Genomic DNA, 12,071 nt, shown 5'->3' on the forward strand with positions numbered 1-12,071 from the left:
TTTTTTTTTTTTTCTTAATCTCTGTTGCCCAGACTCATTCCTCAAACATAGAGGTAAGGTAATCTCCTAGGTGTTGCTCCCATCTGGCTAGGGGACCCCTACCCACCCTTGTGAACTCTCCTCCTTCCTCTGAGTCTCCTGGCCCTAGTAGAGGCCAGTTGGGTTCACAGAGCTGTAACCTCCCTTGCCCTCTGGGTAGAAGGAGGGATAAGGGAGTTAGTTCCCTTATCTCCAAACGTAGTGGTATTGAGGAGGCAAGCCAACCCATTTGGACACTTCTGGATTCCTGCTAGCCTTTCCTCCAAGTGAATAAGGATGAGTCAAGGGCATGGGGCACTAAGCAGAGGGCTCCTTGCCCTCCATTGTAAAGGCCCTTCTCTTTACCAGTTTATTCACATATACCTATTCCAAGAACTCCAAATGAGAGTGTCCATTCTCTCCTGGAAAACAACCTCAACAGGAGCTGCCCAAGCACTTTCTATGCCCAGCTTCTATGCCAGATCTGTGGAGGCTCCTCCAGAGCCAAGGGAGATCCAATCGCAGGGCACTGCTCCTAAAGACAATCTTACCCTCAGCCACTTGTCCGCCTCCTAGGCTGGAACTCCCACCACAATTCCTGCTGGATTGATTAAATCAAGTGGTTAGAAATTAAAGCTAATTGAAGAAATTAAGTGTGCTTGAGTCACTTTAAAGTTTTTGGTCTTAACAGGTCACTCCTTCAGACCCACCAGACAAGGGCCGCTCATCCTCATATCAAGGGGTTGGGGGGCTTTTGGGTGCGGAGCCCAGAAGCATCCTGAGGAAGGTCAGACCTGTGGAGCTCAAACATTCAGGATCCATTCCTGGGAGATGAGGGAGCCCAGCTTCTGTGCTAGCCCTGCCTTTGGAAAAGGAGCTAATCTTAAAGAAGGGGTTTCATAACAAGGGCATTTCTTTCCTACTGTGTATCTTGACTTGGATCCCCAAACCTGTCAGTCGCTCCCCAAATCTGCTGGAAAACAAGGAATCTAGGACAGGACAGGTGACAAAAGAGAAGGGCAGAAAAGTTGCTGCAGGGGAGGAACAAAAGAGCAAGGATGTCTGAGAAACTGACATGGTTCACTAGTTTTCTTATCTTCCTAGTCGGTCTATTGGGGGTCATTAGATCAGTGAAGGAGGCACCCTGAGAGTGAATAGGTTCCAGAGACGGGGTTGTGGAGTGGGTGAGAGTTGGGGTCCTTCTGGAACTTGAGAGAAGACGAAATAGTAGTCCATTGGCTCACGATGAGCCTGCTAATATTAGAGGCTGGGTTGAGTCTTCCTTTGCATCCCTATCCTGCTTTAAGCACGGTGGGGACTGTCTGGGACCACGAGAGACGCATACATGGGAGGAGGAACAACAGAGAAAATAGAGGCTGACATGGAGGCAAACGGAGCGGGGACTCAGAGATGATACCCCAGGCTCTGCCTCAGCCAGAACTGTGTTGACGAAGGGGGAAGGGAGAAGGGGTGCCTGAGAATTAGGGGCGGGGTTTCCTTTCAGTGTGGCTCTTCTGTCCCGCGCTCTTCTCCACCCTCCCCCCAACAAGCCCCGTGACTTTTGGTTTAGGGGCAGATTGCTGGGGAGCTAGTCTCCTTCCCCGCACTTTGCAGTTCACCCTTTCACCGGGTGCCTCCCCCGGGCTGCAAGGGTGGGGGCGGGGGTAGGGGGAGCCAATCCCGGCAGCGTCAAAGGGGGAGGCGGCGGTGACAGCCGCGGGGAGGGGGCGGGAGGAGAGAGGCGGCTCGGCTCGGCTCCGCGCTCAGCTCCACTCTGCCTCCGGCTCTGCGCTCACCTGCTGCCTAGTGTTCCCTCTCCTGCTCCAGGACCCCCGGGTAGACCTCAGACCCCGGGCCCTTTCTCAGACAGCCTCAACCCGAACTCCCCCAGCCCCGACAGTGCACTAGGCCGCCAGGGGGCGCCGTGTGAGCGCCCTATCCCGGCCACCCGGCGCCCCCTCCCACGGACCGGGCGGGAGCGGGGCGCCGGGGGCCATGCGGGGCCAGGGCCGCAAGGAGAGTTTGTCCGATTCCCGAGACCTGGACGGATCCTACGACCAGCTCACGGGTGAGTCAGTGACGTGGGGGTCGCGGGAGGGAGGGTGGCTTCCTCCACACCCTTCCGCCTCTCCGACCCCGACCTGGCCCGCACCCACACTCTGCCCCATTCCCAGGCACTCTTCTGGCAGGTCTGGGCGGCAGGACACTGGGGTTCAAAGCCTTGGGTCCCGCAGGGGTTGGGGAGGAACAGAAGAGGCAGGTGTGGAGAGGCAGCAGGTGTGGGCGTATGTGACACAGGGCTAGGAGGGTGTCTGGAGTGGGAGGTGTTACGTGCGTGAGCGCCTGTCATTCTATGTGTGCGTGTGTGTGTGTGTGTGTGTGCGCGCGCGCGCGCGCCTCCCACAGCTGGTTGCCATGTGCCCTGGGCTTGGTGACAGCTAGGGTGTGTGTGATTGTATGTGGCAGTGCAACTGTATGGTCTCGTCAGATGTTTGAGGTTGCATAGGACCCTGGCTGTACTGATGAAGTTGTTTTGACCATGTGTCTCTGTTATATGTGCAATGATGTGTTTTGAGTGTGTAATTCTGTATGAAGTGGTGTGTAACTACCAGAGTGTGTCAGGGCTCCACTTTAGGGTGGCTTGTCTCTTTGTAGACTTCATGACCATAAGCCCTCTGGGCAAGCATTTGTTAAAGTAGGTTGTGTTGTGTTTTGTGATTGTGAGATTAGTGTTTGGTGCTAGTTGTGTACTTTCATGTGGTGATGTCTGCAGCAGGGCTCTGTAAGTGTCCATGACGTGTCTCATCCTTGCTGCCTCTCCGGCTTCCTGGTACAGATAGGGGTCTTTAGTACACCCCACTGCTTCACCAAGTTTTCCGCAAATAGCCCAGGTGGACCCAAGGAGGGACTCTAGTGTTCAGCTGCCCAGCCTGGTTTCCAAGAGACCTTATGGCTCTAGCACCTAGCCCCTGTAGGAAGGCTTTAGTTAGTGCTGGGTCAGCCCTCTCTTCCCACACCAAATCATGTACTCAGATTATTCTTACAACTGAATCCTTCAACCCCCAACAAACCTTTCAGAACTTCACTCAAACCCCAGGAAAACACATCCTCTTGCTTCTCCTCCAGAGCCAGAGCTAGAAGCTCTAGGCTTGGGAAGTTCCATGTGATGTCCTGTATGTCCCCCCAAACCACTTGGCTGCCTGGGCATCCTCTCTTTCCCACATGGGGAGGTATGTGAGACCAGTACATCTGTGCATGTGCATGTTCCTGGGTTTGGTAGGAAGAGCCATGTGTTTGTGTAGGTGACCGTGTCACCCTGCGTACATTTCCATGTGTGTGTTTGTGTCTCTCATTGTGCAGCCTGCTCTAGAAAGCCAGCAGAGTGGGAGGAGGGAGGCTGTCTCCCTGAGGCCAAAACAAAGCTGGGGAGGTGGAGGGAAGCCATGATCCTTGTCCTTCCTGAGGGGAGTGAGATTGAGACCTGGGAAGGAGGAGGGGACTAGGATGAGGTGCCTTGAACATGTGCCTACCCCCACCCCCCATCACTGTTCCTGGGAAGGCCCTAGTCAGGATCAGGGGAGCCACTCAGGCTGGCCCCAGATGAGAGAGCATGCCAGATGCCCCTCAGAGCTGGATGGAATCCAAAGGGCCCGCTGTCCAGCGCTTCCATGAATTCTGTTTCCACCTCCATCTTAGAATTCTTGAGAGTAGTAAGGGCCTAGGGGCCTTCAATACCATCACATTAAGTCAGTGTTTGCTTCCAGCTTTAAGGGGTTCTTCTGCTTAATGAAACCATCCCTTCCGCACTTAGCTATTTGAATGAGACTGGGTGGCGGAAGCGTTTGTAATCGGAGATGCCCTGCCTCAGGTCAGTCAGGAATAGAAGTGTACCAACTATGTGACTTTTGTTTTCTTGGCCTCACCTTTCTCATCTGTAAAAGACAATGTTACTTCCTGGCTGCCTGCCTGCCTCCCAAGGAAAATGGAAAGGTCAAATGTTGACAAGCGTCAAGAATCGTGGTACGGGTCTACAGCAGCCTACCTGTAGATAGCTCCGCACAGGACTTGGAACGTAGACATAGGACTACCAGGAGCTCTCATCTCAAAGGGCGGCTTATTTTATAGTGGGAGACAAATCAGATTGGGACGCCAGTGTTAACGAAGACTCTGGGCGGGCGGCGGCGCCAAGCTCTGAGTGCTGCGAGATGCCTAAGCTGAAGCACGAAGGGGAGTCGTCCGCGGTGCTGAAGCGCGCGCCAGGCCTCGCCTTCCCTTGCCTGCAGGTGGGATTCCTGGGATCAGATTTAGGGTAGTCTCCAGCTCCCGTCATCCTGGCCCATCAGGCTTGCAGGGAGGCAGCTGGAAAGTTACACCTCAGGGCATCCTGGGTACCTCCGACCGTTTTGCTTCCCCACTCCCAACCCAAAGCTCAAAACGGAGCTGGGAGACTCTTTAGGAAAACAAAACAAAACAAAACAAAACACAGTCCGAGCCCCACCCGGACCCCTGTCTAATCCCTCGGGTCTTCCCAGCCCAGTGGGGCCGCTGGGCAGTGCGGTTCCAAGGGGAAAGGCTACGTTTAGCGGCGGCCCTGTCTGAGTGGAAGAGAGAAAGGCCAAGAGAAGATGCGGAGAGGGTTGGAGCCTGACTGGCCAGTCCTGAGCTCGGTCCCCGAACTGAGATCTCTCCTTGGAGTCCCTCCGGCCCTGAGTATTGTTCCCGGGGCGGGGGTGCCCCCGTGTGGCTGCGAGGAGCCATGCGCACGGAGCTGCTTCGCGATGGGGTGGTCGCGGTCAAGTGGATAAGATTTGCCCAGAGTTAGGAGGTCATTCCCACCACTTAAAAGTATGGTTTTCAAACAAATATGCGGGATCCCAGTCGAAAGAGCGGGACTATATCTCTCCCGTAGGCTTTCCCAGGAATTTGAAGGCGTTAGAGGGTCCTGGAAGGGTTTACTTGGAGTGTAACCTGATAGGGATGAGTCCAGAGTCCGGGAAAGGGGCGCAGTGGGACCGAAGTGGGGGGGGGGGGGTGGGGGTGGGGGGGGGGCTCTTCTCGAAGCATTCGGCTGTAGCCAGCGTATGGTGGTAGAGTCTGTAAACCTGCCGCACCGAGACAAACGCAAATAGAAACAGTTGTGAGAGCAAGGAATTTGGAGCCAGGAGACAGAAAACAGTGGGACACAACTCTGCCGCCTCTTCTTTGCCGCCTCGATACACTGGCCTCCTCTCCTTCCTCCTGTCTTGTCTTCCATTGGTCCAGAAAGTGTGGAAGTGTGGGGAGTTGCCATGACAACTCTGTCCTCTTACTCCTTCGGCTCTTTATGCCAAAATGGTGGGGGCAGGGTGCGGGGAGGAGTGCGACAGGCGGAGAAAGGGGGGCTGAAAGGAGGCAATAAAAGATACGGTTTATTCCCCATCCAGCTCTTTTCTCAAAACCCACATGTACTTGCCTGGCCTCCCCGCCAGAACCCAGAAAAATGCTCTCTGAGAAGGCTGAGTCCGCGCCACCCCTCCCTGCCCCCCTAGTCCAGGAACTTTGGGGGCGGATGCTTCACATGATGGGGCCAGGGTGAGCTCCTCTCAGGCGGCCAGGAGCACATGGGAAGTCTCCAGGGTTTCAATCCTATGCCTGCCGGGCCGGCCCTCCCGCGCCGCCCACGCAGGGCCCACTCGGGTGAGGGCGGAGACCGGACCGCCCCGGGCCCTGGGGGCGGAGCTTGGACGCAGAGCTCTCCGCCAAACCATGAACCGATGCCCTCGCAGGTGCCGGAGCCCGCTGGGGCAGGCAGCGCGATCTCTCTACCAGCTGGTGACTGGGTCGCTGTCCCCAGGTATGAGGAAGGGAAGGGAGGGGCAGGATCCTTCAAAAAGTGAGCGAAGTGGGGCAGGAGCTCCACAGAGGTAGGGAGGGAAGGGCCCCTCACATAGATGGATCCCTCCAAGAAAAGAGCTTCCCAGGCAAGATCCCGGACAGAAGCGGAGCAGGGGATGGTCCTCCTTACAGAGTAGGAGGAAGACAGCGCTCTTCAAAGCGTTGTGAGGTCCCTCACAATGGTGGAGGGGGCAGGGCTTCTCACTGAAGGCAGAGGAGGGGGCCTCAAGTGAGGAGCAGGGCGCCTCCCAGGGATGAAAGGAGGAGGCTTGCGGCAGATCAGGGAAAAGGTTCAGCTATTTCCTGCATTTCTTGGCTGAAGGGGTCTTAAGATGAAGGGTCAGTGTCCAGAAGGAAAAAACCCTGAGATGGGCCTAGACCGACATGAACTCAGCTAGTGAGTTCATGCATGATGTGGGACGGGTAGACTTGTGTGGCTTAAGGATTGTGTGTCTCTATTTTCTCTCTCTCGGATTGTGTATTAATGGGATTGTGCATTACTAAGTTGTGCATCACTGGGCTATGCATGGCTGAGTCTGTGTCTCCGTGGGGTTGTGATCACTGGGATTCTGTGACACTGAGACTGTGTGTACCTGGAGTTCTGTACTTTAGGATTGGGTTGAGGGTTCCTGAGTCTCTTAGTTGTGTAGCCTTTGTGAGGTTGTACCTTGGTGTGAGATTTGTGGAGTGTATGAGGTGTGGATTGTGTGTATCCCATGGCACTGCTGAGGTGTGTTTCCTTATGACTGCTTGGGCAGGGCCCACAGAACCCAACATCCCCTCTGCACCTGGCCTCAAACAGACCAAAACAACCTGGTCCTGTGGCATTCTGAGATCTGTCATTTTCTGGCTCTCTCCATGGGTATCCACTTGAGCCCCTGGAGTATAGGTAGGGCCTGTGGCCTCTCCTTGCCATCTATCCCCCAAAAGGAGGGTAGATGGATGGTCCTGAGCCAGAACCATACCTGGAAATCTTCTGGGGAGCATACAACCTCCAAGCCCCCTGCTTGGGCCTGTCTCCAGTGACAGATGGCTGGAGCCAGGCAGGGCCAGCTCTCAGTCATTGTAGGCATGACTTCCAGGACCCAAAATAGCCCCAACGTCTAGGGAGGTCATTAATCACCCAATGCAACTGGGGGCTGCAGTGTCTTTGGCCTAGCTGGGAATGGTGTGGGTCTGGGGGACTGAGAGAAGGGCTTTGAGGTCCTCACTGGCCGGGTTAACAGTGGCAGTGGGGGGTGGGACAAAGGTAGACTGGGGAAGGTGGGACAGTTGCATAGAGTGGGTTCCCCCACAAGGCGGTGTTACTCACATTTGAACTGGGGGAGATAAATAACTAAATGATAGGAATATCTCTGTGATAAGACATGAGGGATATGGGGAAGGCCCACCTCATGCCTCGAGATAGTTTTCCCTTGAGTTCCCACTCTGCCAAATTGCTTCCATTGAGATTTTACTTTGAGTGAAGAGCTAAATTCGTGGCACAGGAATGCTTGGGGAGGACGGATCTGGCAAGTTTCTCACGGAACCCGAAGACTTAAGAATTCTCTGAGTGGGGAGAAGAGAGAGCCTGGAAAACAACTCGCTCTTTCACTCCTGACAGACTCGGCCACGGGATGCCTGGCTGATCTAGGACCATGAATCCTGGCGGGGTTGGGTCAAGGTCTCTGAGAGTTGAGAGTGGGAATTAGGAAAAGGAGGGGCCAGGGCCAGGGCAACTGACTGCAAGTTATCAGCAGCAGGGAGCAAGGAGGTGCTGTTGTGGGGCCCCTTTCCATTCAAATAGTCTGGCTTGGCATTCAAGATTTCATGGAATCTGACCCTTTTTAATTTTATTACCCATAACTCCCTTACCTAAACTAAGCTGTAGGCCCTAGGATTCCTTGACACCCCACACATACTGGAGAGACTGCTTGAGGGAGCTGACAGATCACTGACTCTGGTTAAACTCATTATTATTATTATTATTATTATTATTATTAATATTGACAGAGTTTTGCTCTGTCAGTCAGACTGGAGTGAAGTGGCGTGATCTTGGCTCACTGCAACCTCCGTCTCCCGGGTTCAAGCAATTCTCCTGCCTCAGCCTCCTGAGTAGCTGGGATTACAGGCAAGCGCCACCACGCTTGGCTAATTTTTATATTTTTAGTAGAGACGGGGTTTCACCATGTTTGTCAGGCTGGTCTTGAACTCCTGACCTTGTGATCCACCCGCCTCGGCCTCCCAAAGTGTTGGGATTATAGGCATGAGCCAGTGCGCCCAGCCAAACTCATTCTTTATTAGCATGTCAGCTGTTATCTTGGGAAAAAGATCACTCTTTTTTCCCAAGATAAGCAGGGAGCTTATAATGGCGGGGAGCTTCAATTCCTTCATCTGCAAGATAGGTATACTACCACTCACTCTGACCATGTCAGCTGTAAAAACAGGAATAATAGATCCTACCTCTCAGGTTTATTATGAGGACTAAGTGAGATACTACATGTAAAGTATCGAGGACACGAAATAAATATTGGATAAATATTATCTCTTTGTTCATTTGTTTGAGATGGGGTCTCACTTTGTCATCTAGGCTGAAGTACAGTGGCATGATCATGGCTCACTATAGCCTTGAACTCCCACCTCAGCCTCCCAAGTAGCTGGGACTGTAGGTGTGTGCCACCATGCCAGGCTAATTTTTTTTTTTTTTTTTTTGAGAAAGAGTCTCGCTCTGTTGCCCAGGCTGGAGTGCAGTGGCATGATCTCAGCTCACTGCAACCTCCGCCTCCCAGGTTCAAGCAATTCTCCAGACTCAGCCTCCCAAGTAGCTGGGATTACAGGTGTGTGCCACCACGCCCGGCTAATTTTTGTATTTTTGGTAGAGATGGGGTTTCACCATTTTGGCCAGGCTGGTCTCGAACTCCTGACCTCGTGATCCACCTGCCTCGACCTCCCAGAGTGCTGGGATTACAGGCATGAGCCACCTCACCCAGCCCAGGCTAATTTTTTATAAAAGCGGAGTTTCGCCATGTTGCCCAGGCTGGTCTGGGACTCATGATCCAACCTCCTCAGCCTCCCAAGTGCTAGGATTACAGGCGTGAGCCACCCACTGTGCCTGGCCAAATGTTGATCTCTTTGTTAAGGTGGACAGTTGATATTTGAGCCTGACCTCCCAGTTAAAAGCTTTTGCTATAACTAATTTCATAACCTGCCTATAACAGCTCCTATCACCTACAGGCATCCTACAAATATTTTTTGAATGAGTAGATTCCTTAGAGTTCTCTCAGTGGGGCTGTCTCTCCCTACCCAGTGAGAGCATATTTGGTTCACCTTCATTGCACAAGCACTAGCTCAGAGCCTGGCACTCACTTTGTGTAGGTCCAGGTTTTTTTTGTTTGTGTGTTTTTCTTTTAACATCTTTGCTCTCCCAGAAGGTTGGAATGTATTTGAGGAAACAAGACTGATACAGAGAAATCTGGGTTCAAATCTCTGCTTCATATCCTGTTAGTTGGGTGACCTCAAGCAAGGCCCTTTACCTCTCTGCACCTCATTTACCTCACTAGTAAAATGGGTACAATACTATTCACTGCCCATCTCATGGGGTTGTTATGAGAAGCCATCGAGATAATAGTCTTTGTGGAAATGCTTTATGAACTATTAAGAGCTATAGAAATGTAAGGGGGAGTGTTATGCTGTTAATAATAATGGTGGCAGACACTTATTCAGTAGTTACTCTGTGCTAGGTATTACTCTTTTTTCTTTTTTTTTTTTTTTTTCCTGAGGTGGAGTCTTGCTCTGTCACACAGGCTGGAGTGCAGTGGCATGATCTCAGCTTACTGTAACCCCTACTTGCCCAGCTCAAGCGATTATCCTGCCTCAGCCTCTCGAGTAGCTGGGATTACAAGCATGTGTGCCACCATCTCTGGCTAATTTTTGTATTTATAGTAGAGACAAAGTTTCACCATGTTGGCCAGGATGGTCTTGAACTCCTGACCTCAAGTGATCCTCCTGCCTCGGCCTCCCAAAGTGCTGGGATTTCAGACGTGAGCCACTGTGCCTGGCCTGTGCTAGGTGTTATTCTAACAACTGTCCATATATTATTTTATTTTCCCTTCCTCAGCAACCATATGGGTTGGGAAACAGGCACACAGAGGTTGAGAGCCCATCCAGTTATTGCAAGTTGCAAAGCTGGGATTTGAAACCAGGGAGTCTGGCACCCTAGTCCACCCTATCACTTACTATGCTACAACGACACCTTTTACTGTTCCCACTGATAACATTACAGAATTCCCTGCTGAATTTTGAGGACTGCAACGACAGGTTACTGGTAGACCACTGAAGGCTGGACGCTCTGAAGGGAAGGGAATTTAAGCTGCCTCTAACGGATAGGTAAGAGGAAAAGCAGAAGGGAGGGCAGCCCTGACAGAGATGGTAAGAGCAAAAACACAGAAATAGGACAGAGTTTGGTGTGTTTGAGCTACAGTGAGGAGGCCAAACTGGCTGAAACAAAAGTACCCTGATGAGGGTAGAGGGAAGAATGTTAAATTCCAGGGGTGGAAGTTGGACAGTCATAGGGAGGTATTTGCTGGTTTCATCTGTAAATCAGTAACCTCTAAGATGTGACAAATGGCAAGCAGTCCCTGAATAGACTTTTTCCTAGGGGAAAGGAGTGGAACAGGCCAAGCCTATTTGAAGCCGGACGCGGTGGCACACGCCTGGAATTCCAGCACTTTGGGAGGCCGACGGGGGCAGATCACTTCAGGCTAGGAGTTCGAGATCAGCCTGGCCAGCATGACAAAACCCTACTTAAAAATATAAAAATCAGGTGGGCATGATGGTGCACGCCTGTAATCCCAGCTACTCGGTGGCTGAGGCACGAGAATCGCTAGCGCCGCCGCACTTTAGTCTGGGTGACAGAGCGAGACCCTTTCTCAAAAAAAAAGAAAAAAAAAAAAAAAAGCCTATGTGAAGCGTCATCTTCCCACCCCTTCCCTGGATGGGGCAGGTCAGGCAGAAGGAAGGGGTATGGTACCGTGTGAGGTTGGATGCCTGCCCCCCGGTGGTGGCTGTATAGAACTGCAGATCAGGCAACCTCAACTGGGGCCTTAGGGACTAGTCCCCACCCCACAAATTGGGTTGAGACACAGTCATCCCAGAGCTGGACAAGAGGGACGGCTCTTTCTGGGGCCAGTCCCCCTAAATTGGGGCTCTTGGCTGGGCCAGCTTTCCAAGAAGGGAGCCAGTGTAGTGTGGTGGTTTAGAGTGAAGGCTGAGTCAGACTGGGTTAAAATTGAAGCTCTGATCTTGAAGATTTGCTTAACTTCTCTTTGACTTAGTTTCACCACCTGTAATATGAGGATAATAGTACAGGCTTCATAGGTTTATTGTGAAATTCAGTGTTACATCGCCTGTAAGCACATAGCGCTTTATCTATTACATAGTCAATGCTCAGTCACCGTTAGCCAGCAGCGGTAGTAATGGTATTACTAACCCAGAGGCCCTAGTCTTGTGGCTCATTGGCTCTGTAGGCCTATCCCCACCCCTTTATACACACACACACACACACACACACACCCCACCAAGAAGAGGCAGGGAAGAGGAGGGAGGGACCCCGGGGATGCTGGCTGGGAGGGGTGGCTCCCTTAGAGGGTTCAGATTTCCCTCCTACAGCAGCTGGGCTTCTCCATCAGCTCAATAACAGTTCCTAAGGAGCAGGCAGGGCTTGCTCCTGGATGAAGTCCCAGCCAGAAGGAGCCAGCACAGTCCCCCCTCCTCTCCCAAGAAGCTTGGGTCTCTTGACCCCAAAGGCAGCTGCAATAAGTCCCCTCCCCAGAGAGTCCTGATGGGGTTAAGTGGCCTTTTTCTGCCTAGGCTACTGTATCTTATCCCCCCATCCCTTGGGCCTCAGTTTCACTGTCTGTGGCCTGTGGGAAGAGAGTGCTTCCCTCCTCACAGTCTCTATGGCAACCAAATCGATATTGCTGGTATTCTCCTAGCAGGAGAGGTGACTGCCTTCTCCTCCATTATTCTCATACAATTCCATGCCAATACAATGACACAATAGTAGACCCACCCTCCAAATTATACGACACATCCACCTAACAAACTTCAGACCCACATCCTACAACCCTACTAAAACACAGGAACCTCACTCCCCATGCACGCTCACAAATACTTCAACACACTCCCACACATGCAGACCA

At 52.4% G+C, this 12,071-nt stretch overlaps 1 protein-coding gene across 17 annotated transcripts in view; it reads left to right on the top strand.

Moving 5' to 3' along the window:
• The first annotated feature begins 97 nt into the window (after nt 1-97).
• KCNIP2 (potassium voltage-gated channel interacting protein 2) overlaps nt 98-12,071 on the top strand; it is a 27,884-nt gene continuing 15,910 nt past the window's right edge. For 5 of the 17 annotated variants that reach the window (XM_017944256.3, XM_017944257.3, XM_003904166.3 and 2 more), the window contains exon 1: nt 1,667-2,086. In XM_017944256.3, coding sequence (XP_017799745.1) covers nt 2,014-2,086 — 73 coding nt within the window. In that variant the 5' untranslated portion in view covers nt 1,667-2,013. Of the gene's footprint in view, nt 2,087-4,143; nt 4,302-5,062; nt 5,852-12,071 lie in introns of those variants that run through there. The other 12 variants (XR_002524414.2, XM_017944255.3, XM_021943616.2 and 9 more) reach the window with 7 other exon arrangements.

The sequence above is a fragment of the Papio anubis genome, chromosome 11 (genome assembly GCF_008728515.1).
Source record: "Papio anubis isolate 15944 chromosome 11, Panubis1.0, whole genome shotgun sequence".
NCBI lineage: Eukaryota > Metazoa > Chordata > Mammalia > Primates > Cercopithecidae > Papio > Papio anubis.